General features: G+C 44.7%; 1 protein-coding gene across 3 annotated transcripts; it reads right to left on the reverse strand.

Annotated features, from left to right (window-relative positions):
* Rab23 (RAB23, member RAS oncogene family) lies at nucleotides 1–26,651 on the reverse strand. Of its 3 annotated transcripts, none has more exons than XM_050134696.1 (8): nucleotides 26,388–26,651; nucleotides 22,595–22,680; nucleotides 20,328–20,552; nucleotides 17,689–17,774; nucleotides 8,029–8,185; nucleotides 6,208–6,290; nucleotides 4,817–4,909; nucleotides 1–3,290 (listed from the first exon to the last, which is right to left on the reverse strand). In XM_050134696.1, exons 3-8 carry the CDS (start codon nucleotides 20,480–20,482, stop codon nucleotides 3,151–3,153), a joined length of 714 nt encoding a protein of 237 aa, XP_049990653.1. In that variant the 5' UTR covers nucleotides 20,483–20,552; nucleotides 22,595–22,680; nucleotides 26,388–26,651; the 3' UTR covers nucleotides 1–3,150. The 3 variants fall into 3 exon arrangements, with proteins under 3 accessions (XP_049990653.1, XP_049990654.1, XP_049990655.1); XM_050134697.1 differs by lacking the exon at nucleotides 26,388–26,651 and adding an exon at nucleotides 26,063–26,367; XM_050134698.1 differs by lacking the exon at nucleotides 26,388–26,651 and adding an exon at nucleotides 26,031–26,367.
* Between the last annotated feature and the right edge of the window lie 379 nt (nucleotides 26,652–27,030).

Genomic DNA, 27,030 nt, shown 5'->3' on the forward strand with positions numbered 1-27,030 from the left:
CCCCACATGGCCAAGGGTGGCCCTGCACTGCCACCGCACCCAGGTCCTTTGTGATCCACCACACACTGGTGGTCCACATCACACATACCACACCAATTTCTAGCTTCGAAATGTTTTATTGTTTTGGTTATTGGAATTCATCTTCGTTGAAACTGTAATCAAGTAGTACATTTTAAAATTGATCCCAAAGGCGTAAGTACCACTCAATATGAATGCATACAAGTAGTTTTCCCAGTCAGATTTACAAAAGCATTATTTATTAGTAACAAAAATATAGAAGGGATTACGTTTTTCCTCTGATCCAAAGATTTTATTTTGAAAATACCACGTATGAACCTCCTACTTTAGTATTCCAAGAGACAGCAGGAAAGGAACAGTGGCGGCCGTCGTCTGGAGCCTGGTGCCGGGGCAGTGCAGACCCCACTGTGGTTTATTTACCTGTATGCAGATAACTCCATTTGTACGATAGCTTTCTCAAGTTTCATATGTGAAACCCTTAAGAGTAACAAGATGTTCATGTAACTGTTAGGGTGAACAAAGCCACTGCATGGCTGCGGCGGAGGGAGCGCTCACCCTGTTGGCTTCTGCAGCCACTCGGCGAGAGATGCTCTATCGAGGTGTTCCCAGCCTCACTCCAAAGGTTAACAACACCTCAGATTACAAGAGCACACTTCAGGTCTAAGACATAAGTCAACCCTCATCCTAAATCTTCTGACACAGTGGGGCCCACACTCCTGAGTTATCAGCACCGCCTCACAGGTGGGAAGCAACACCTAACTTCACTCTGCAGAGAAGGGCCAAGTCTGGTAGTGTTAGCTCGCATTTGAGAACGTGCTGCCACTTTGAGCGGATAAAAAGGAAGAGTTCAACCTGTGTTTTTTGTACTGCCATATAGGGGCTGCCTTATGTACTATTTAATTCATAGGCAAGGACTGGAAGAAAGAACCTGAGGAACTCTTAGATATGGCGATGATTCCACAGCTCTGTGCCCGACACTCAACACTGGTGACGATGCAGAGAACGTAAACCGGGGCACAAATGGACAGGGTTCTTCTTGTCACCCAAGGGCTTCAGCAGAATTTCGTATAAAGCTCTTAGAAGTTACAGTCACACAAGGGGACAATGTGACCGCTGAAGGCTTCAGAATTGAATACATGGATAAATTAATATTACTTGTGGCTGATTTTAGACCGTCTATAAAAATACAGCAATGCAAAGTAAAAATTCAAATGTGTTACAAAGACTTCCATTAAAAAAAGATAAAGCACATAAAATTCTGTTACAAATATGAGGAAACAGCAGCCACCACCAGTCTGGGTCTATGTCATAGAGAAGTACCACACACCTCTCAGCACACATTCGTGCCTAGGAGCAGAGCTTACAGTGCTCTCTCATGAATCCTCTCAATTCAACCCTGCCAATTAAAAATAACAAGGCTATTTGTCACCAAATACACTCCGTGCAAAAACCGAAGACTGTATTTGAAGAGAGAAAACACAACTCACAGCGGGGACCTAGGTACCCTGTTAGGAACCAGGGTCCCACCATTCTTCTCCCACCGCCAGCAACGGGAGCGCTAACAACTGAAACACAAAATAAACATCTTTACTACTCGTGGACGGATGGTGCCAGATGGGGTAATGGGAAAGGCCAGCTTCAGTCTCGACCACAGAACAAGGACGCTCTACTATGCTCTCAACATTGATCTGGGCAGGAGGAGGGTGGTATAATGGGGATAAACTTAAAAGGGAGGGAGGAGAAAAAAACAAGGGAAATGCATCAAATATTTATATATTCTGGACATATTTTTGTAAAAATCATAGCACATTTTTCAAGAAAAATCGCTTTTATATACTTTAAGTCCTGTGAGAACCAGGGTGTGGAAAGGAGCTACTAATGCTTTATAAAGAAAACCACTGATAAAGAATAATCAGTTTTTAAAAGAACTCATGAGATTATCTCTTTGGCAGGCGTGTCATCATCGACACACTGGGTCGTTTCTTTGCAGACACTCCTGTGCCAACATCTCTCAATAAGGTGCCGTGGAAACCCAAAGGCCACAGAAACTTTTAAGCGATAATCTTAAAATGCTATACAAGGTTTGTAAACAGAAGGATGATTTAGAGTTGCAAGGCTTCGAAAAATCCATAACCTGGCTCAGGACCAAAGACTACCTTTGTACATTCTGAAAAAAATGGTTCCCTTTATCTTCAAAGTTCAGAGTTGGGGGATCTCAGTCAGCAGCCAAAAAGCTAATGTGCACACTTCCCGGGATCTTCTGGGGGGCTGCTGTGGACCTGGGGATGTGGCTGACCACAGCACGAGCTCACCATCTTACAGTGGCCACGGAGAGGACTCTGTGGAACTCTCACTCAGGAGAGGCCCTGCCATTCAGATGTTTACATTTTCTTCACCGCCTTTAAAAGATGCCACAAATACAAATTCTATAAAGCACTGTAAAAATTAGGGGGCTGTTTTGGCACACGGCACATTTAAGTCCAAGTGTGTTTTGTAAAATATGTCTTGAAGTTCTCGTGTGAGGCCAGAAAGAGACACAATGTATAAATGGTTGTGTGCGTGAACTGCTTAGGATCTACAGCCTTTCCCAGGGCACAGACCTCGTTTGCTGGAGCCAGGTGTCTGCATGCACACTCCCACAACCCGTAACAGAGATTCCACTGACAATACAAACGAGTGCAGGCTGACAGGCGTCTGAGGTTTCCCTTCAGCACTTTCTTTACGCATTCAGAATGGACAGTTCAGAAAAACTAGATGACCAGTTCCAAGGAAGCAATGCTTGCTGCCTCCCCTTGGGCAGCGAGGGAAACTGTTACCAATAGATTTAGTCGTTTTCAACTTTGTTTTCAGCATTTTAAAATTCAGCAAAACCCGTTTTGACATGTCCTACGTGTCCCTTCAAAAACAGGAGAAGCTTCGTCTAATGTCAAAAACTAGAATGAGTCCACAAGGCGGTAACTTTCCAGTAGAGGTCTCGATCTACGTTCTGAGAAGCGCTGCAGGGCAACATTACAATGTCAGCTTTCAGAGCGAGGTGCAAGGTCCGTCCGCTAAGACTCTAACGCCGTGACGCCACCGGATGCGTTCCTCAGTGAACTGCGAATGCAATTCTGCTCTTCTCCCTGAAGCAGTTTAGGGTATACTACAGCTGCTAAAAGGATTTCTGGTTTTCTTGGTCCTTTGTTTGTTAGGTCTAAGATTGATGATGTCTCCACCGTTAAGGGTACTTGAATTCTGACCCAAGTGGCTTCCAACGGACGTGTTGAAGACACCTGTATAAATTAGGGAAAAACAGAATAACTGATACACCTCAAAGTCACTGTCATAGACATATTACTTATTAGTAAAATCAGACACATAATCAAGTACCTGCAGTTGTTTGCATTTTTGTTACACTAGAACAGAAACATGTTAAGCAAGCAGCCCAGCTCCATTCCCACTGCATCCTGAGGCTAAAATACCACAAGCAAATTGGCCTACAGGCAAAGCGACAAGTGAACGACAAAGAAAGCTATCATATTTCCGATTTGAAATATGCTCTGCACCAAAGGGAACCTCGAACTTATGAACTGCTGAGTATCAATTCACACGAAACTCTGGGCATGGATACAGCAAGGAGACAGAACCCAAGACCAGGTAGTTCCTGCCCACGAGAAGCTGCAGTCTAATAGGCGATATACAACACACAGTAAAACTACAGGACAACATATCGTTTTGGTTTTGGTTTCTGGAGATGAGGACCCTTTATGTAGCTTAGGCTGGTTCTCCTTTCACCAGGCCCAAGCAAGACAAACTGTTCAACGCCAGTGAGTCCACACAGACCCACAAATGGTTCAAAGGAAGGGCCAACTGCACCACTTCCTAAGGCAGGAAGAACTGTGTAAAAAGGTGAAAGTGTGTTCAGCAAGCCACTAAGGCTAAGACAGCAGTGCATATAGCCCAACACAAAGCCTTGGCTTATCCTTAAACTTATTTAAGATATGGGAATAATTTCTGTATGTCAACTGCACGGTTCTCAAGCATGGACTCTATGGATGCTGAGTACAAATGCCAAAGGGTGGGACAAGCCTACAAGTCCAGCCTTAGATTTCCTTCTGCGGGAGGAAAGGCCTGGGTCAGTGAGAGCTTCCTACACAGCCCCTGAAGAATGAATGCATCCTGACATTAGATGGGAGGGATCATTTCCCATAGAAGAGGAAAAAGAGAGCACTGGGCATGCTCAGGAAAGAACTCTTTGGGAGTCAAGAAATTGGATGCTTACAGAATGGTGGGGCAAGAGAACAAGCCCTGCACCCCAACACAAACACAGGAAGAACCAATTCTAAGTAAGAGAAAAGAAGCCAGAAGCCAGTAAAGGTCTCCGTGAGGATTGATGTGCATGGAAGGAAGGAGGATACAAGGTGCTCAACAGAGGACACAGAAGCCCGGAGTACCAAGCACGGCTCTCATCTCTGTGCAAGCCGAAATCCAAGGTCAGTTACTGTGAAAAGACATGAACAACAGTCTTCAAACATCCAACAGAAAAGATCAGTAACAAGCAGCAGGGGGGGGGGGCAGGAGAGCGCGACAGACTCAGAAGAGAAGCTGTGGAGCCTGTCTGAGTAAGCACGGTCTTCTCAGAAGTACTCGCGTGTCTGTTGTCTGAACTCTTTTAACAAGGCAGTGAATAGACGAAATAGAACAATTTCATCTGAATAGTTTCAACTCAGACTTTTTCAAAGAAACGAGCACATTACACATAGAAATGGTAAACACAACACAACAAATGGAGTAAGTGCTGAAATTCCCAAGCACTTACCGATTTTGTTACTACTTGACTGTGTCTGCTCTGGCTCTTCAATTATTTGCTGTTTGAGTTTTTGTAGATGTTTCTCAGCCAAATATTTAAAAACTAGAATAAACACAGATATACAGTATGACTATGCAAGTAAATCAATCTTCATATTGCAATATTTATGCTTACTATATAAATTTAAAATTACATTAGAAGCATTCAATTTAGTTCAAAATTCAACTTTTAAAAATTATTTGAGCAGTATCTGAAAAGTACAGTGATAACACCAGTAATGCAAAGTGTGTCCAGTGAAGAGCTGGAAGCGTGTACAAGTGTGTACAAGTGTACACACTGGCTCTGCCATTTGAAAACCTTGGATCAAGATGAATGGTCCAACTAATAACTGGACTCATTCCTTTCTGCTTTTGTTTTGAAACAAGGCTCAGGCTGGCCCGGAATTCCTGCTTTGACTTTCTCAGTGCTAGGACAACAGGCACCCACCATGCCCCACTTAAATGAGTTCAGTCCTCAAAGAAATATCCACTTTTTTTCAGCTGAAGAAAACTATGCAGAATAAAGACACAAACCACAATCCAGCTGCAATCTAAAATGAAAAATCCAGAATGAGAAAAATCTCAAAATTTTCATTAATCTTACTTTCTTTTGTTTGGTTTTATGAGACAGGATTTCTCTGTATGCTTGGCTGTCCTAGAACTCACTTTGTAGACCAAGCTAGCCTTGAAATCAGAGATCTGCCTGCCTCTGTGTCTTCCGAGTGCTGAGATTAAAGGTGTGCACCACCACTGCCCAGCTGACCTTATTTTATTAAACTAGAAAATATTGAAGAAATTTTGCTGTCTGATGGGAGTCTCTACTATGGTGGAATAATAAAACAATTCAGTAACTTCTAAGAGACATGCGGGAGAACTACATAAATGTATATATTCACACTTTCTCCTAGCTTTTCTTTACAATGCTTGTCAGCTATTTACTCTATGTGCATGGCACAAGCGTGCGAGGCTGGAAGACAACTTGTGGGAGCTGGATCTCCCTCTCCTCCCGCTCTGTGGGTTCCAGGGGCTGAACACACTCTTAGAGCTGACAGTGAGCACCTTCATCTGCTGGGCATCTTGCTGGCCTGAAGGCATAGATTTTAAGAGAAAGAAAACAAAAACAGGCAAGAAGTAGCCTACTAAAAACCTCAAGCATTTCTAGAAGGGTAAGTAACAAGTAATCACAAATATTAGGGAATAATCACAGACCCTGGAACAGAATACCTTCAAAATTAACAATGCAACAAGAAGAAAAATTTCTTCTTAAATTGCTTTGAAATCCAACTTCTAAGCATGACAGAAACAGCATTTAAAAACCCCACAAACTTCTTGCTGCAATATGCTGCTAAGGATGCACTTCACCTTCGTTCACATTGAGGTCTTCCTTCACAGACGTCCTGTAGAACCTCAGCTTCAGCCTTTTGGCCAGGGCCTCGGCTTCCTCACTGCACATCAATGGAAACAAACAAACCAACCAACCAGTGAAGGTGTCCGCTGAGAGGGTCTTCTGAAGTTTTCAGTGTATCTGATGAGTAACACTGGGGCGTGGAGGCGGGGAGGGGTGGAGGGGTGCAGGCTCCCTTCTGAAGAAGCCTGGCACGGCTCCCCACTAACTACAATGCACGGAGCGCTGAGCCTCAATGCTTGAGCAGGACTTCCGTCTTTACTGCCATGTGGGACAAACACCAACCATTTCCCCTAACTGAACAGAATGCATTTCTACAAAGTCACAAAGCAATTATTCATTACTTTTCTTCAGAGAACATCTCAATCTGGGGTCCGGAGGCATAGCTCAATTAGTAGAGTGCTGGCATAATGTCACAGGCTGTGTGAATTACACATTTCATAGACAGACCAGTCAAGAGTTCAAAGCCATCCTCAGTTACAAGAACTAGAGGCCATTTTTATTTAAATGAGACCATTTAAAAAGATTATTTATCTTTAACACTACTTGAATTTATTACACTCTAAGTTGCCTGTTTTACTCTCATTGCCAAAAGCTAAAGCAAGCACATTAATGGTCACATCAGTAAGAGTGAATTTTAGTCTCATGAGGGCTCTTTTGTTTGTAGATTTGTCGGGATTGTAGCCAGCCTGCTCCACAACGACTCCCTGTGGCCCCAGACTCCTGCCATGCCTTCCATGTGTGGCTATCCCCACCCTGTAACCACGGTTGGCCTCCGTCCTGTAAACACTTCTGAGAGAGAGGTCACCAAAGTCACTACAGTGCCCTCCAGGAAATGGCTGCTCCCAAGTGAGAGAGCCGCCTCAGAGTGGCCCTCCACCAGGTGTGCAGGACCTGAGACAGCCCAGCATGTACAGGCTGGGCCACCTGCATAGGGAGCTACTTTACACCAGCCTAGGCCACAGAGTGACACACACTCTCCAAAAGCAAAGCAAGAAGAGAAGGAGAGAGAAAAAGTAAAAATAAAGCAAAAGTGTTTAAAAGCTATCAAATATTATTAATAATGAAGAATGGGTATGTGTAGGTAAAAATTACCTGGATAACTAACTAAAATATTTGAGGGAATGAAGAGATGGCTCCACAGCTAAAAGAGATGACTTGGTACACAACCATAAGGACCAGAAACAGCTGGGTACGGGCTCATATTCACCTGAAATCCTACAACTGTTGGGAACAAAGACCGGAGAATCACTGGTGCTTGCTAACTACTAGTCTTTGTTTTATTTTTTATTTTTTATTTTTTTTCAAAAAGGCCAGAAGTGGCTTCCATGTTTATGGAGAGACCCTGGTTCAAATAACATTGTCTACATCTGAGGGAACTTATCTTCTCCAGAGCCATCGGCACAGAACATCTATCTACCATAAACACTAGACACCTGGAGATCTAGAGATGCTCTTCTCTCTTCCTTGCCCACTTTTTAGTTTTAGTTTTATGTTGACGGGGCCTTCCTGTGCAGGCTGCACCTGCCTCAGCCTCCACAGTGCTAGAATCTAGGTGTGTACCACGTACGAAGCTGCCGCACGAGCCCACCTATTGGCACCTGTGGCCACCTCTGGAGTTATTTTCAGGTGAGGCCGCAGGGTTTTACGTCCACCACAGAAAGAATTTCAGGACAAGTCAGTATGAGAAACGTTTTTAACAGATTTAAGCAAGAGGACTGGGGACACAGAGAACAGAAAGAGCAGTGGGAGGGGACAAGAATTATAAGTTGTCTTACTTTTTGATACAAGAGTCGTCCAGCAGATCAATCTTGTTTTGGACAAGCACAGTTGGTAAATCTCCAACTTCTGCTACTACTTTTTCTCTCCAGCTGGAAATTGCCTCAAAAGATTCCCTGTCTGTGGTGGAAAACACAAGCACACAAGCCTGGGCTCCTGTAAGATCCCAAAAGGAAACTGTTAGCAGGCCATCTGAGCAGCTGTGTAGGTTACAGCAGATTCCACCCACTCAGATGGATTTCCTGCAGACCAAGACTGGACTCCCACTTCAACAGTCTGCTCAGACCCCAGCGGAGCTTCTAATTAAAAAGCACAGGCTGTTATGAAGAATGGACAGCCAAGTGTCAAACTCCAACTGAACACGGTATAGCTAAAACATTACAAAGCATGGCTTAATTCCCACTGAGAGGCAGCAAGGGCAGCAGGCTAAGCAGGAATGACATGCTCTGCTGAAAGCTGCGTGGTGAGATTTGTCACCTGCTTATAGCACAGACCTCAGAAAACTCCAAGAAAGCAAACGACTTATTCAATTTGTTTACTTTCTTCAAAATTCTATTATTTTAGTCAGAATATCAGTGATTGTCTTAGTTAGGCTTACTACTGCTGTGATGAAACACCTGACCAAAATAAACTTGGGAAGGAAAGAAGTTCATTTCACTCACAGTTCATTATCAAGAGTAGTGAGGGCAGGAACCTGGGGGCAGGGGCTGAGGCAGAGACCATGGAGGGGTGCTGCTTACTGGCTTTCTCAGCCTACTTTCTTAAAGAATCCAGGATCACCAGCCCAGGGATGGCGCCACTCACAGTGGGTGGTTCCTCCCCATCAATCACTAACTAAGAAAATGCCCTACAAGCTTGCCTATAGCCGGATCTAATGGAGGCATTTTCTCAATTCTCCCTCCTCTTCAATGGCTCTAGCTGTGTCAAGTTGACATAAGACTAGCCAGCACGGTGTTCCAAAATAAATATGCTAAGCCGTGTCCTGGGCCCGCACACTCATACCATGTAGCCTCACGGTCCTTCTGACAGAATTGTGGCTATCAACTGTCACATTAAGCTAATGCCATCTAAGACTGCAAACAGAGTGGGTGTGATGGCACACACCTTCAGGCCCAGCACTAGAAAGCATAAGCAAGTTCCAGGCCAGCCTGGTCTACAGAATGAGACCCTCTCTCAAAACAGTAAATAAATAAGTAAACGAACAAACAGCAGCCTCCTGGAAAAAGCAGTGACTCCACCTTGACTCCTACACCCTGGTGACAAAGCAGGTGATAAAGATGTCAGGTCCCAAGTGCTCCTCTTCCTCCTCCCCACCAGCAGTGCTGGTGACAAAGTCCTAAAAAAGGACTGTGACAGGGTAAGTGAAAGGATTGCCACTGGCCAGCATTGCTCAGGATCCACCCCAGCAGTCACCCGCCTCGAGCAGGGCATTTAGCTCCCAGTTAATCCTAACAGCCTGGAACTGCTCAAAGCCCCACCTTGCTGACTATATAAAATCAGCTGCTGTGCAGTGGCTCCACTCTGCCGTTGCTTACAAAGTCATACAACAGGCTCAAGAGAACTTTCTGGAACCGCATGTTTTATTTCACTCCTTCCAGGCCCTCTCGTGAGTTTCCTTCTAAGCTTCCAGGACAAGGTAAGACCCAGCAGTAACTGTCTCCGCTGGAGTGCACAGTGAGGAACAGGATGAAGAAAAGGCATCAGTGTGTTCCTATTACAGACGGTGAGAACCCAATAACCACCCGCCATCAGCGAGCCCTGAGGCCTGGACCTACAGAGAAGTAAAGTGACAGTCACATTACTATAGTCACTGAGCAATGGAATTTGCTTGAATTGTAACACGCACTAAAACTACAAATAAAGCACTAATCGGTTAAGAATATACCATGAGACTGTTACCTTTAAACCTAAAATTTTGTATCTAACCAAAGGAAATTTAAATCTAAAGAAATGGGGTACTTTTGGGTATATAAGATTACAGACTCTTAAAACTAAAAACCTCGGAAGAACTATAAGATAAAAATAAAAACGGCAGCAGATGCTTCTGAGGCAGAGCAGAAAAACAGGAAAGGAGCCCCTCTCAGGAGTGCAGCAAAGCCTCTCCAGCAGGGAGCTAACCCCCAGCACACGCGCCCCAAGGGCGACACACAGAAACTGTTTCTTTATGCAGTGTCCCCAACTAAGAATGCTAAAACAGCAACAAAGTAAGGCCCGAGCCTATGCCCTCTTTTGGTAAGACTTCACATCTGTAGGGGGTATTTTCTGGAACCTCAGAAAAGACTAACCCCATTTCCTGCATCTCTGTGACTCACAGAAGCCGCCCTGTGATCTTGTGGGTTCCTCCATGAAGACAGCAGCTAAGCCTCCCAAGAAGAACAGATGCCGCTTTTATAAAGGCAGTGGAGCAAGACTCTTCAGGAAGCCCGCATCCGTGCTCTTGTCTTTCTTTCCCAACTCTGTTCATACCCGCTCATCCTGAAATCCTTTCTACCATGTGGTCAGAGATCTAGTTCTGTCTGAGGACCCCGAAAGCTGAAGACAATGCTGCCGGGACAGGGTGGAGCAGTATCTCCACTCCTACTTCTGCTAACTGTGTCCTATAAGCCCGGAAGAGAGAGAGAGTTCAATATTATTTGAGAAATAAAGAGCCAAGAAAATACAGCCTTCCTCCAGCTGCGATAGGTGGGCAGAGGCCAGAAGGTGTCAGAGGATAGGAAGGTGTCACGTTGATGCAGTCAGAGGATAGGAAGGTGTCATGTTGATGCAGCAGCTGACATGGCCTGGGAGCAATTGGTGGACACTGGCCCAGGCAGAGCCCCTACCTGTGTCCCCCTCCCTGTGGGACAGCTGCAGGTCTGTTCTGTGCACATCACCGGTTTCCCAAAACCTCAAGCAGGTGCCTCAAGGGATGTATGTTTATATTGGTGCTTTCTTGTTTCTGTGAGGCCTTGGTTTCTTAGGGCATTCCCAAGAGGACCTGGCAAATCCTTCGGCTTCCTGAGGCAGCCCTACACGGTTCTTTAAAGGGACTGGCCCCACCTTTCCTACAGTGGAAATTAGTTTCTGTGTTCAGTACAGTAGCCTCAAGCCACTGAAGCTCCCCCACCTGTGACCCCCACCCCTAGTCTTCTACTTCTTTCTAGGATCACCCTAGCTCCACCCTAATCACTATTAGCTCCAACCTAAGGATACAGGCACAAATAATCAGAAGCCATTTGATAGCAGACCATTTAACAAATTAACAGTAGGTTTCCAAGGACCTAAGGTCTCCTCAGTCACGGGCTTCTGACTAGGTTTATTGTACCAGGCATGCGATCGCTCCTGTGAAGCAGTTCAGCATTCAATCAGAAAGAAGTTGGTCACTCCCATAACCATCAGGCCTCTACTGTTCCAGTGGGCACATGCTGCAGGGGTGGCTGTTGTACTGTAGCATATGAGGTCTACTGCTGAATGCGACGGCCGATGTCTTTTCTCCCCTAAGAGCCTGCACAGGGCCTTCGAGCCCCACAAGAGTTAGCTATCTGGGAGTTTCCTGGTCAGCAGAGGCTGATTCCTTCACGGCTTTTATCCAAAGGGAGTGCAGCTCTCAGCAATAAGGTCTTACCATTTGGAGATGGTGGGAAACCCTGGGAAACGGCAACAGCCTGAGTTGTTTTCAGTACCTCTGGGGCACCTCTGACCTCAGGGAGATATCTTGTGTCTGGCACTGGGATGTGCAGTGATAAAATTCCCCTGAGGGCTTACAGAACAAAGGGATGCATTGTTAAACTCTGCACAGCGGAAAGGCTGGAGGATCTGGCCCTGGTCAAGCCCGTCTTTCCCACAGATGCCCTTGTCACCTCAGCACATCCATTCATGGCCCAAATTATCAGCTTCAGGACAAAGACACCTACTAACCCTTCCCATCTTGAGACAAGGCTAATGTGTAATTACTGTCAAAGGCCTGGACATCTCAAACCTGTAAGAAACTGAACAAAAGGGACAGCAGGCCTAAGAGACCCTGAAAGAAAACACCAGGCTGGAATACTGCAGCTCTGGGGGAATCTGGAGTTTTTCCTTTTCTGTTGGGAATTACCTTGGGAGAAAAGAGATAATTATTAACCATGAGGAAGCAAAGGCTGTGCTGGGTACCAGAGCTACCATCTGCTTTCAATCCCACATGTTTAAAACTTTCCCCTCAGAGTAACTAAGGTCAAATGGCAGAAGTTTCTAAACTCTCCATAGTTGCCTTAAGACAAACCCTGCAAATTCTCAATTGGAGAAACAGCAGGGGATCAACTTTTCTGTTGGCTATTGTGTCCCTGTCCACTGTTAGGGCATGACTCGTTCCTTCTCCCAAAATGGAGAGATGATTTTAAACCAGGAGGATACAGAAAACCTCTAATGTCTCCACACCACTTATGAAAGAGTCAGAAGATCCCTACGAAAGGAAACTGACAGCCTTCATTCAGAAGAACCATAGGAATTGTGGGCAAAATCCTCAAAAGACACAGGATGAATAAGATCAGCTGCCCTGGCTACGATAAGTAAAAGCAGATCTAATATAAATGATGCCCTTTGAGGAAAGAAGCCCTAATGGGAACCAAATCCTCCATAGAGGAACTGGTACCAATAAGGAAGCCCGGCTTGTGCATGAGCTCCAAGCCATAAATGAGTCAAGCCATGGCTCACCAGCCAGTGGAGCCTGGTCCACACGCTTTGTGATCTAACCCGCCCCCAAGAGCAGCCTGTTTTCAATGCCAGATCTTTGCAGTGTCTTTGTAATTTCCCCGGAGAGTCAAACCGTCAATATTTGTTTGCCTTCATGTGGGAGAATCAGCATTCATGTGATGTCACTGTGATGTGACATTTGACGTCCCACACACTTTTCTCAAATTCTTAAATCTGATTTACAATGATTTCATGAGTTTACTCTGACACAGTCAACGACCTGGCCGTGTTCTCCCCCACAAAGTAACTCCCAGAGATGTGCTTTTGTTACAGTGACTAGCTAAGAAGGGTCCTAAAGGGTCAAATATAAGACGTAGTTTTGCTAACAGGAAGATGAACACCTGGTTACACAGTGATTTCTTATACCTCTTGAGCTGTACTTCTGCTATCGTAAGAATTTTCTTACCCCTAAGACAAAATCAAAACAAAACAAAGCCCAAACATTTAAGAAGATTCCTAGGACTAATTACTTATTAATTGTTCAACTCTGTGTAAACTTAAAAAGGAACAACCAGACACCATACAGCTAGACCTGAAGAAAAAGGTAGAAACTGACACCTACCAAGCCCTGAATTAGGGCACAACTATAAACCTCTTTCCCCTTTCATTCAGTCCCTTGGTAAGCTAGGCAGCAACAAGACCAGGTAGCTGGACACACTGCCCTGTCTGAGGCCATCCTCTGCCACTGCTGCTCCATGACAGCAGCTGAGGTCCCCTTTCCCTCTCCTGCACCATGCAGAAGCCCATCACACAAAACTTCTGCTAAAGTCACATTACTCAGGGAGTTGCCTAAAAATGTTTAAGATTTATTTTTATGTGTATTTCCACATGCTCACGTGTATTTATGTGTATGCATGTACGTATGTGCACGATATGGATGCTGGTGCCCTTGGAGGCAGAATTGTGTGTCAGATCCCTGTGACTGGAGTTACTGATGTGGATGCTGTAACTGCTGAGCCTCCTTTCCAGCCCTTAAATGTTCAGGTTCTTATGACACTCTTCAGCTCGCATCCCCAGATGTCTCCTGGTGCACTGCATCTCTCTCAATCCTCTCCTTGCTCCTCTTATCAGATGAACTAGACGGAGAAACAGGGCTACTCAAATAACTGATACACACACTGAAAACATCTGCTGGAAATGCAGAATTATTTTATTTATGAGATGAACAAGGACATTTACTGCCAGGATATTTAATTACTTCCATTCTTGACATACTGAGAGTACTCAATGCCTCAGCTGCTCATTGCTCAAACTGCTAAACTCATTGTCTTAATCAGAGCATGCCATTTACCAGAAAACAAAACAGCTAATGTTTATACAGATTGTAGCAACGCACTTGGAGTGGTACATGACATGTTACAGAACTATTTCCAACTTCCTCTGGCCAGCCTATTGAAAACAGTCAACAAATCTCAATTAGTAGATTGCCCAGTTACCAGCCATTTGCCCAGTTACCCACTATTAAAATCTCAGGACTTTCTAAAACAAACAACAAAGAAAACGCAGGCTGGAAGAGCTGCAAAAACAACTTCACTATATGCAACCACACAGAGGGAAGACTCCAGCCAGGTCATGATGACCACTCTACTTCTGACCTTCTTAATGCTGAGGTTAAAACAACAGATGGAGTTTGTGATTTAGTACAATGCACTGTAAAAGCCCATGTTCCCTGATTGAATGAAACCTCACATACAGTTAGCTAGGATTAGAAAAGTATTAACTACAGCCCACATTCTGCCAACAGGAAACAGAGAGACACTACTACAAAATGACCCCTCCTGGAGCCCACCTCCCTCTGTGTAAAATGAGAACTAAGACGCTATTATGCTCACAAAGCGTCTCTCTCACAGGTGTGCCTTCTTGTTCCTGCCCACATCAGAAATACTGGTATGTGAGGAAAGGACAATTCTGCTAAGAAGAAATTAAAAAGGCTGTATTGTTATCTGACGTCTTCTGTAATGTGACTTCCTCAGATTGGAATCTGGTTCAATATTAAGATAACAGGACAAACCAGGCTATTATCCACAAATAAGAGTTACAATAGCTTAGATACTAAACACCAGTCTCTTCTAAAATTAGAGCTAGCCACTCCACATGGGGTAAGCTACAGAGTCAAACTGGATGGAAGGTTGGAATTAAAAGATAATGAACTATTTCAAGTGTTCCATGAAGTATCCATGACTGCAGACAAAGGGGAAACATATAATTAGTCTAACTGAGGTCTGTGATGACACATACAAAGGATTTTTTTGGTTTGTTAGGGTCTTTCCTCACCTTGCTACCTTCACTTCATGAAGCCCAAGTGATAATTACAGTATTCCTATTACATATCACATGTAATGTAGTACACATTATTCCTATTATATAACATACGTAATATTATGTCAGATACAGAGGACCAAAAAAAATGCAGCTCAGATAATAAGGTTAATAGATTTGCTATGATCCAGGAGTTTCTTCCTTAACTACTTTACCTGGCATACCTTTCTCTTTCTCTTTTTTCTTTTTTTGAGACACGGTCTCTCTACCTAGCCCTGGCTGTCCTGGAACTCACTATGTAGACCACACTGGCCCTGAACTCGCAGGGATCTCCTGCTTCTGCCTCCAGGGTGCTATGACTAAAGGCTGTGCCACCATGCCTGGGCATTCCTTTCTCTTAAAGATGAGATGCTAGGAATGAGCATCCTAGTGATGGGAGACCTTCAATATTTAATAAAATATTTGACCCTTGCCATGTGCACAAAGAGGGGACTGTGGCCATGATTCCAGAAAAAAAAAAAAAAAGCCGTGACTACCAAAGCAGACTTGCTGATCTTCAACGACATGGAGAGGGTAGAAGGCTGCAAGTTGGAGCCAAGTCATCTTGGCTCTCTTCAGCCCTTCCATGCCACTTACTGGCCATCTCTGTATATACTCGAACTTTGTGGCTATGAGGTAAATCCCTGGGAATGTTTGGACAGATTCCTAGCTCCTACTAGCCCCAAATTCAAGAATGCTTGCTGTCAGCATCTCAGCCTGTATCTCGCCCACTTTGTAAACCTGCCTGCCTGATGTTCTCTCCCACAAGCCTGGAAAGTATGATTTACACTTTTCCTTATTCTTGTTACTTCATGAAACCAATGCACATTAGAACCAAATGGGACCAACCCGAATCTGTGTTCCTGGCCATGCTCACTCGTATGTGGCTCCAGGATAAACCAGCTCTGCTTACTTTGAGGTGAGGACTGTTTCTGTACTGTCACCGTCTAGTACAGACATCCACAAGCTACAATGAGGAACTGTTTTCTTAGCTAGAAGGGGACAACCCTCAAACTCATAGATATTGGCCTGCTTCTGTCTCCTGGGTGCTAGAATTAAAGGCATATACCACACCAACTACGATCTTAAATCTTAACGGCTAAAGACTATGTTACTTCCAGACTGCCGTATTAATCAAATTAATACACCTTGTTTGGAAGTGTTTTTCTGTTTTCAGCGATCTTAGGGAATCCCAAGAAACCACAGAGGGATGCTGAATAAGGCACTGCTCAGATGTAAGCTCAGCTGCTGCTGCTGTGTCTTCCTTGACTGGGTCTGTCCTGTGACAAATGCTCGCCTGTGGAATCTACAACAGAAGCTGAAACAACTGCAGGACCACCCATTTCCTACCCTCCTCGCCATTTTAACAGAACCTAATGAAGAGTTAGTTACATTATTAAGATGGGCCTTTAACAGGATTCTATTTATAAACTTAAGGACATTTTAAGTTAAAATGATATATTTACAGAAACCAAAGCTATTTAAAGCCTTTTTAGCCAAGGGAAACAGTAGAAAGTAATTTAAACATCATGTTTAGAATGTAAGCAACATTGTGTGCTTTTTTTTAGTTCTGGCAAAGAACAAACTTTTTAAACATAATAAAGAGAAACAGTATGATTTGTGGTTACCTAAAACTACTGAAGTAGAGAGGCCCAGTGGTTAGTGCTGTAATCTCAGTACCCAGGAAGCTGAGGCAGGAGAATCTAATAGTATATACCGAAGCTCCAATCCCCAGCAGCACCAAAAAATAAAATAAAACAGCACAAAATAAAAAAGTAAAACCCGAGTCTTATACAATTATGGAAAGGAAATAAGCCAGATGCCAACATTATCTGGAAGAAGCCATGAAAGGAGCTGATGGGCCAGTCCCTGCTGACCCTGTCTCCATGGCCTAAAGGCGTATTATGACTGTAAGGTGGGACAATCTGTCTATAGCACAAAGCTTTGCTTCTTTACAAGACTTTAAAAGGATACTGAACTAGAATTTTTGAAAATTCTCTATTACCATTTTTTTTTTTGAGACAGGTCTCTCTATATATCCCTAGATGGCCTGAAATATAGACCAGGCTGGACTCAAACTTCCCATAGCCCTCCTGCTCTGTCCCTGGTTCTGCCTCCCTCGTGCTGAGGTGACAGGTGTAGTCACCACAGCTGGTCAGCACTCTCCCGTTATGCTGCTGTTACTCCTGGTTATGGGTACCGAGCGCAGCTCAGTGCATAGCACGTGAGCACTGCAACAAAGGGCTACACTCCACCTACTTTATTCTTTAAGAGAATCAAATAAAAAACAAAGTGTGCAGGTGGGTACTGTCAATCTGACATAAACCTAGACACGTCTGGCAAGAGGGAATCTTAGCTGAGGAAATGCCTCCCTCAGAATGATGTGGAACAGCCCAGCCCACCGTGGGCACGTGGTCCTGACGGCAAAAGGAAGTGGGCCAGTAAGCAGCATTTCCTCCACGGACTCTGCCTCAGTTCCTACCCTGCCTTCCCTCTGTGACAGAGTATGACAGAGCACTGTAAGAGGAAACAACCCGTTTCCTCCCCAAATTACTTTTAGTCACGGTGTTTATCACTGCAACAGAAACCCGAACTAAGACATCAAAAAAGCATGGTCCTTCATCTAGTCAAGAGGAAGTTTTGTATTTTACCTCGATAGTACGCCTTCGTTATTGCATCAAATTCCTCCTGACCTGCGGTGTCCCACAGCATTAGCCTGACGTCTTCATCGTTAACTCTGAAACAAGAGATGAATTCAGTCCATACAAGATGAAAAAGATTAATATACATTTTTATTTTTCAAACCAGAAGTCTGAAATCTCTGTGGTTTGTTTCACTCTGAAAGTCATAGCAAAATAACTCTGGATAGGCTCCCCAGTATTGAAGGTAGAGTGAAGACACTATACTGTCTGCCATGGTGGCTGTAAGACCAGCAGAACTGGGAAAGGGGAATCCTTGGGTCAGATCATTTTCTCCTCTTTCTACACCAGTCTAAATGGGGTTTGGTGCCCTATCAATGGGATGAGAACAGGGAAGGAAGAAGTCTGCTTGGCAGACCTCACTTTGTCATGTAGCTGATGCTCACCTCAGGAGCCATGGTTATATCTCTATGTGGTGCTGGAGATCACACCCAGCACCCCTTGCATGCTACTCAACGCTAGTCATATGCTTTACCACTGGGCTATGCCCTCTGCTTTCAAATGTTATTGGGAATATCAAAATATCAAATACAAAGCCCTCCTATTTCTGGGGACAATATAAGGTCAGGTTCCTGAGCGCCATCTCGGATGTATTCCTGTAATCCCAGCACTGGATTCTGAGGCAAGATAACCTCGAAATTGTGCTATGTTAGTAGACATTATCTCAAGACAGAAATGGAACTACTCGTTCTTTTTCATTATTTGATCAACATCTAACCTTGTTTTATGTGTTTCTACTTAAAGATACCTTATTATATGGTAATTCATAGAGCTCATGCCCAGCCGCAGTAGAGCGAGCACTGTAACTCCTGTATGAACACTAACCTAACATGGTACTCTTCTCATAGGGCACAACAGCCTTCTTGCACTCAGAAGCACCACACAGAGCTGCAGCAGTCCAGCTGGGGGCCATGTGTGTCAGCCAAATCACCAGCATGAAAGGAGAGCGTGAAAGCGTGCACTCCACCAAACAACACAGGACGTGTTGATTGTACTCGGGCTAGAACAAGCAGCAGCACCTTGGCTGGCACAGCTGGGAAAGTACAGGCTGGACAACTCCCATGTTTCTGTAGCTCCCGTCCATCCAGTGAGTGACCACAAAAGCAGTGACTCTGCGGCTTCAAGTAATTTTTAGCAAGGAGGTGAATTTGCAAACAAAGAGCCTATGAGTAAGGGCAGGAAACAGCTCAGTGGATAAAAGCAGGCACACACTACTCTTACAAAGCACCTAAGTGCCGTCCCAGACCCATGTCGAGCGGCTCACAACTGCCTGTAACTCCTGCTCCAGGGGACTGGTGTCTCTGGCCTCTGAAGGCCTCTGCATTCATGGGCATATGCCCGCTCACCAGCACACAATTAAAAATTAAATAATTTTTCGAAAGCCTATGAATAATAAAAAATCAACTAATATCCAAAATATTAATTTTTATTTCAGGTACAAGTACAAAATACAAATATCATCAAGACAAAACGAGTTCTCTTAAAGTACGTTTTAAGGCAGCAAAGACGGACAGAAGCATTCCAGGCAGACCAGAATCAAGGATGACCACTATCTCTGCTGCAGTTGGTAAGTGGGCAGCGAGTCAGTACAGCCCAGAGGAGCCTGGAGGGTCTCTGTTGGTGAGTTAAGAGTCCCGTTGGGTTTCCTGAAACAGGGCTTCCTTCTGTGAGCAAACTGAATACTCCTAAACCCAGCTGCTTTTATTTCTTTAGGATAAAGGTGCATCTCTAACTTCTGCCTAGTGTGGTTCAGTTTTTTGAAGGAAACACCAGGTGTAGTGGTGAGCAAATGTAATTTTGGACACTTAAAAGGTGGAGGCCAGTCTCTGCTGTGAACTGAGAAAGTTCAAGGCCATATTCACTTACTCGAGACCCTGACTCAAAAAAAAAAAAAATTTAAAGAAAGAGACAATCTAAATAAAAGGAGCCTCTCAAGTGAAAAATTATAAGATAGCTGAAATGTTCCTTCTAAACAACACAGCACAGAGAAATCAGTCAAGGGTCGGTTTGTTTACCGTATCCCAAGGTGTCACTAATAAGACATACAGAAGGGATAGAGGAAGGAGTAAAGAGGAAAATGAAAAACATTAGAGGAAAGGGGAAAACGGCAAGAAAGTGAGAGCCAAAGATTAAAGTCTATGATAAAACAAAAACTAAACAAACAAAACAAAATAAACAAAACAAACCCCTGAGAACTACCTCAGGCCCTGCGTGAGGCAGATACCTAAAATCTTAGCACTCAGGAGGCCGAAGAAGGGGATGAGCAGCTGGAGGGCAGCGCGAGCTGCAACAGTAAGAACCTGCCTCAGAAACAAAAATACGGGCCAGGTACAGTAGCTGAAGCCTGGGTAATCCAAGTGCGTGGGAGGAAGAAGGATGAGGATCAGGAGCTCAAGGCCAGTGTGGGCATTAGAAGGCCTTGTTTAAAAAACCTAACAGAACAAACCACCACCACCAAACCCAACAGCACTAACTGCTTCCTGAGCCACTGCCACTTGTGCCTGGCGTGGACAGAAAAGCAGGTTCTCATGCCAGTGGAGTATTAGACACTCTATAAATCAGAACCAAAGGATAAAATGCCAAGTACATACTGAATCTGTCGCTCCAGAAAGTCAACACCAATGGTTTTCTTGTAGTCTTTTGTAAAAATGCCTTTGCAATATCGCTGAATCATACTGGACTTTCCAACTGCCCCATTCCCTACGACCACCATCTTGATGGCTACTTCCATATCTTCCTCCAACATTTTTGAAACAGAAGTGGTTTCTGGATCGGCTCTAATTCCAGGTGATCAGATGGTCTCTGCAAGCCTATAACTTAAAGTAAAAGTATTTTTATCAGGAAACAATCACATTACATTGTAATAATCTGTCAAAGGCTGAGGCTCCCAATCAGCCCTTTTCCTGTTAACCTCAGAAAGGTAAAGACTGATACCTTATCCGCACAATCCTTTTAGAGACAAAGACTTGGCATTGAAGTTGAAGAATTGAATTTATTACTTAGTCTCTTCAACACTCAGTTTCCTGGCAACAATATCCATCTCAGAGTTGTTGACCAAGGATACATGTAAAAACTTTAGCAACGTGTGAGTTACACATACAAATACTCATTTCACGTGATACAATAATGATGTGGGAGTGATTTCTTACTAATAAAGAAACTGCCTCGGCCCTCATAGGACAGAAAATTAGGTAGGCAGAGTAGACAGGAGAGAATGCTGGGAAAAAGAAGCTGAGTCAGAGAGAGTCGCCATGATGCTCCCGCTCCAGACAGATGCAGGTTAAGATCCTCCCTGGTAAGCCAGCTCGTGGGCTACACAGAATATTAGAAATGGGTTAGAACAATATGTAAGAGCTAGCCAATAAGAAGCTGGAACTAGCCGGGCCAGGCAGTGTTTGAAAGAATACAGTTTCCGTGTAATTATTTCGGGGCATAAGCTAGCCATGCGGGCGGCCTGGTGCCGGGGACGCAGCCCTGCCGCTCCTATTTCAACACAATCCCACAGGGTGTAATAACAAATGGATTATTAGAAACAAAACCAGAGAACGCTTCTCAATCTTAGAGGCACCTTTTAAAGAAACCACCCCAAAGAAATGTTTTGTGCAATGATGTATAGTCAGGTGTCACACCGAGCTCTTGGTTAACTGTTTCAGCGCTCACATTACAATGAATGTCACACAAATTATCTAATGCTAGATTCTTTGGTTTGAGAACAGTTATAGTTTACGAGGTAACCAATGTAATAGACTATGCATAATTTACATTAAAAATACAAAGTCAATTCCTATAGTTCTTAAAACGCCATGTCTACTTGGCTATATTATATCAACTCCTGTAACTGAAAACCCATTACTACATAGACTGAACCTGAAATGCAAAAATATATCTAAGGCTTCAGACTCACCCTAGGTAGTTAAAAAACTAGCATGCTCCTAAGAATTTTCTAGAAGTACTTCTGAGAAGATCTAGCCATACATAGTCAGAAACCTCACAGCAGTAGCCTTTGAATCTAGTTTGGAAGAGAAGCACAAGCTGGGCATGGTGGTGCAAACCTGCAATCCAGCACTCAGGAGGCAGCAGAAGTAAGACCATCACAGGTTAAAGGCGGCCTGCTCTACAGTGAAAAGGTTTCAAAAACAGAAGAGTACAAACAAGAAAAACAAAGAGGCACACAGGGCACATCTTAGGCTTCCCTTCCAGAAAGATGTTTGTGCTGCCCCCTTTGGTTCCACCACTGCCCGTGCCTTTCAAGGCCACACTTCCCTGAAACAGGACAACCAGAGTGAGGCCAGCTGTGCTCAGTATGGGTTCCTCTTTGCACTGGGCTCTCCAGTAGAGCAGCGGCAGGCTGGAGCTCCATCCTCCAAATCCTCCTTTTGCAGGTGTCAACCAGATCTGAGCTTCTCTTCAGCCTTCCCAGGAATTTCCCCCATACGCCTCTTGCACTGCTAATTCCATCTTGGCATTGCTTCTCGAAGAGCCCAGATGGATACGCTCCCCCACTGGAGTTTATAATCAAGTAAATGTTAGAACCAGGAGCCTATGCTAGTGACTCTGGACTGTGGCTGATGCAGGAACCGAGAAAGACTTTAAAGGGTGGTGATGTTTGGATCCTGTGCTCTGAAAATGTGATTTCAGGGCTCTAGGATGAAACCAAGACTTCATCTAGCAGCCTCTGACTACCCTGAAGCTTCGGTATCCAGAATGCTCAAGAGCACAGCCAAGTCTAACAGGAGCGGCAGCAAAGCCATTGTCTCAGCCCTCATGAGGCTGACTGAGGCGGGCCAGGCCAGTGTGGGCTACACAGTGGGATGGCATCTCAGAAAACAAAAGTAATACTACAAACTACAATTCTTACCAAGATCTGGCCTTGTTCATCTAGCTGTACTGCACACTGGCTCATCAGCTTTCTCTGCTCCACCTCACAATTCTTCACCCTAGAAGCTGTGAAGTTTCAAAAAGAAGAAAAAAATTGATAAAGTCTACAACAAAATTCCAGCAACAAAAACCTTGAATTTTAAAATAAAAAATTAAATTTTGTCCTTTAAATATATATGTATATATAAATGTGTGTGTGTGTGTATATATATATATATATATATTCAGCCAGGCAGTGGCAGTGAAAGCCTTTAGTCCCAGCATTCAGGAGGCAGAGGTAGATGGATCTCTGTGAGTTCAAGGCCAGCCTGGTCTACAGAGTGAGTTTCAGGACAGCCAGGGCTACACAGAAAAACCCTGTCTTGAAAACACACACACACACACACACACACACACACAGAGTCTCTCAGACTCTGTTACACAAATGGCTCAACAGTTAAGATGCACGCTTTACAACCATGGGACCAACCCTGAGATCCCAACCCTGGATAACAAAGTTGGGTGTCTCTCACATAGCTATAATCCCAGATACAGGGAAATTGAAGACAAAAGAATTTCTGGGGCTTGCTGACTTACAGCCTAGCCAAGAAAACAAAAGTCCCGGGTTCAGAGCGAGATCTCTCAACGTTACAGGTGGAGAAAGATGCAGAAGCGCACCTGATGCCCTCATCACATGTATACACATGTATACAAACAAATAAGGAATATAAATACAGATACTGTAGCGACACTTTTGTTCCATTGTAACTAACTAAACCCTCTGCACATCACATAAAGTGCACATAGGCCTCTGACAAACAGAAAGGACAACTGGCTATAGGCTGCAGATACACGGAACAAAACAACAGTGAATGTACTTTGAGTTCTTTTTATCTTTTACTTCTCAAACTAGATTATGAAGAAGTCAAATAACCAACCAACAAACAAAAAAATCTCAATGACAGGCAACTCTCTTTAGCCAAAGGGCCAGGAAAGGGGCAGCTGAGCAAAAAGCCAAGACAGAAAACACCCTCATGATGACACTGTGTACCAAAGGACAGCTTACCTCTCCGAGGGGAAGAAAGCAGGTCGCCCCTTTCCACCCACATAACCACCACTGTATCACTAGAGACCACACGGGGAGGTGGGATGCCCATTCCGCCCACCTTGCTTCTCACCACCATCACATCTCCTTTTCTGGAGGAATGTCAGAGGCCTATCAGAAAGCGTCAACTTTCACCATCCTCCAGAGGCCATCTTCCCATCCAGTGCAGTGTTAGTGGGACCACACGAGGAACAGTACTACAAAGTGCCTCTCCTCTTCCCAAGCAGTAAACCTGGCGGGCGCCATCATGGGTGCCTCCTAATGGAGGATCCCTTTCCACCCTCAGTTTCAGTGGAAGACAAGTCTTAGCCAAGAACGATGCATCGAAAAATCAGAGTTTGCACGTGAACATTCTAACTAACTACAACACTAGACAGAGTTACTAGACAGAGCAAATGGCAGAATGGGAGAACAAAAGAAAGGGGTAAATTTGATCGTGCAATAGAAAATATCCAATATGAACAACACAGCACACTGAAGTGAATAAAGACAGAGCCTCAAAGACCCTGAGAAACAGAATTCAATGCTGGTGTCACCAGAGTTATGACAAGAAAGGAGCAAAAGGGTGAGGACCATTTCTCAAAAGCAAATAAATAGATACAAACACTTGTTTCAAACGATAACGAATAAGGAAGGCAATGAATAGCCAAGACAGTGACGAGGAGAAAAGAAAACACTTTCAAAATCCGTTACCTGACATAACCGGTATCTAGAGCGTTAGAAAGAACCCTCAGGCTCAACACAAGAGAATGCAGTCAAGTTAAAACAAGCAAAAGCTGCAGACAGTACACACAAGACTGTGCGTGGCACATGAGTACACAGACATCCAATGACTGTGGCTATTAGTTAAAGGCACATGCAACCCAATGGCACACCAGTGTGTGTACGGACAAACAGAAAAGAGGAGGAGCAACTGAACTGGGAGGAATGGAAAATGACAGAGCCACTCTGGAAAATGGTTTTCAGAGCTGAAGATACAACTGAAGACCTGAATTCCTATATAATCCCCCAATCCCACACAATACCCTACGGAAATAGAACTCAAGATCACACAAAAATCCATAGAACACACACACACACAATCAATCTACAGCCATACGACCCTAGGCATATCTCATCTCAGAAGCTAGGCAAATTGGATCTGGTTAGTACTTGCATGGGAGATTTATTTACTTTCATTTTAATATTTATTAATGTATTCATGTTTTGCCTGAATGTCTGTGTGAAGGCATCATCAGATTCCCTAAAACTGAATTTATAAGTGGATGTGAGCTGCCATGTGGATGTGGGAATCTAACCCAGGTCCTCTGCAAGAACCTTAACCAGTGCTCTGAACCAATGAGCCATTTCTCCAGCCCCATCACAACTCTAGACACGATCTCCTAAAACTGAAAACTACCCAAATATCCTTCCGTGGGTGGATAATATAATTGGATATATTTGGCAGATTCACCTAACTAAATACTACTTAGCAATTTAAAAACTACAGGAAACAATATGGGAACAGACAATTGGCTCAATGGGCACATTGTTCCCTAACTCCACGAAGCTCTGGATTCCATACCTAACACCACACACACCTGGCACATATCTGTCATCCCAGCACTTGGGTGGTGGGGGCCAAAGAATGATAATCTTATGGTTGTGAGCCATCTAAGATCTTGTCTCAAAATAACTACATAGATAGAAAGCCCCCAAAATAACCAATATGGATGCATCTTGAATCACAAGGGCACTATATCCAGTCAGTGAAAAAGAGTTAGCGACAACCCAAACTGTTACATTTAAATGACATTCTGATAATGTAAGTAATTGTGAGGAATCAGGAGTAATATATATCATATAAAGAAACAGCATGAGGTTTTAATAGACAGTGTGGCTGGTTTTATAGCCTGGCTGCATTGGTGATTACATGAAACTAAAACTCCAAAAGGTTATTTTTACCACATAAAAGTTAAAAATAATTAAAAATTAAAGACGGGGAAGCAGATTATAACTCCGGGAACTATTGCTGGGATTCTCAGAAACCAGAGTTAAAACATTGCATCCCAGCATGCAGAAGAAAGAGGCCAGTGGATCTCTGGGTTAGTGGCTAGCCTGTCTACATAACAAGTTCCAGGCCAGCCAAGGCAACACAGTCCCAAATCACACACATCAAAAAACAAAACAAAACAAAAACAAAAAAAAACTGCATCAAAATAATTATGTCCTCAGAAAGGCACAATTCTGAGTATAATTAAAAACAGTAATTATAAATATCCTTCCCTCTCAATTTTAAATCCCTTGGCAACCAATTCAGCCTTTCGCTGTAGCAAAGGATGGTTCAACTTACTAATGAGAGGGCTGCTTGGGTTTGGTTTTTACCGTGCAACAGCCTGGACGTTTGAAAAAGAGCAGGGACGGACTGTTCTTGTCGCGCAGCCCCGTGCGGACCTCGCCTCGCCCGCCGGAGTGAAGTTCTCACACCCTCGGCTTCCCGCTCCATGGAAACCGCGGCTACCGATCTGCGGGCGGCGGCCGGGATGGAGGGAACAGAGCGGTCCAGCCTGTCCACGCCCGGGCATTCCCCACGAGGACCCAAGAGGAGAGCGCCGCGCGCCGCAGCCGCGGTCCCCGCCCACAGCGACTTCCCGGCACCGTCACCCGGGAGCCCGCAGCCGCGAGCCGAGGCCGCGCAGGCCGCACTCACCTCCTGCCCGCAGCCCGGAACCTTCGGCACCGAACCCGCAGCCCGGACCCTGGAACCCGCGGCACCGAGCCCGGACCCCACAGCCCAGAGCACCAAGCCGGGCTCCTCCCCGCGGACGCCTCGCACCCGCTCCGCTCCTGAAGAACGATTATGATTTTCTAGCGAACTTTCCTAGTATCCCGGTTCCCGAAGACACTCGTCCCTGACTCCAGCTAGGATGAAGGGCGCGCCAAGGCTCCCGCCCGCCGCGCTGAGGAGCATGCGCCACCTCGACTGCGCATGCGCCACCTCGACTGCGCATGCTCCTCCGCACCGGCCCCGCCCTGCGCTGGCCGTGGAGGAGCGGACTGGGTTTGTAGAGCCTCAGGCCTCTGGTACCCATGGAGACCAAGGTGAGCAGGATGTGCAAGCCTACTGAAGGAGTTCTCTGTTTCCTTTCCAGGAGCCTCAGAAGTCTGCCATTAATTGGGACGCACCTGGTGGCGTCGAAGTGGTGGAGTGAGCAAAACAGTGTTGAGTGAAGACGAACTCATGCGGCTTGCAGGGTGTGAATGGAGAAAACAGAAGCCAGAGAGCCTTAGCAGCCTAGAACCAACTAGCAAGTGAAAAGGTCCTGCAAAACGCAATCCAGACTTGCTTCAGA

This window comes from Alexandromys fortis, unplaced genomic scaffold, assembly GCF_014885135.2.
Source record: "Alexandromys fortis isolate MF-2015 unplaced genomic scaffold, M_Fortis_MF-2015_v1.1 scaffold_20, whole genome shotgun sequence".
Taxonomy (NCBI): Eukaryota; Metazoa; Chordata; class Mammalia; order Rodentia; family Cricetidae; genus Alexandromys; species Alexandromys fortis.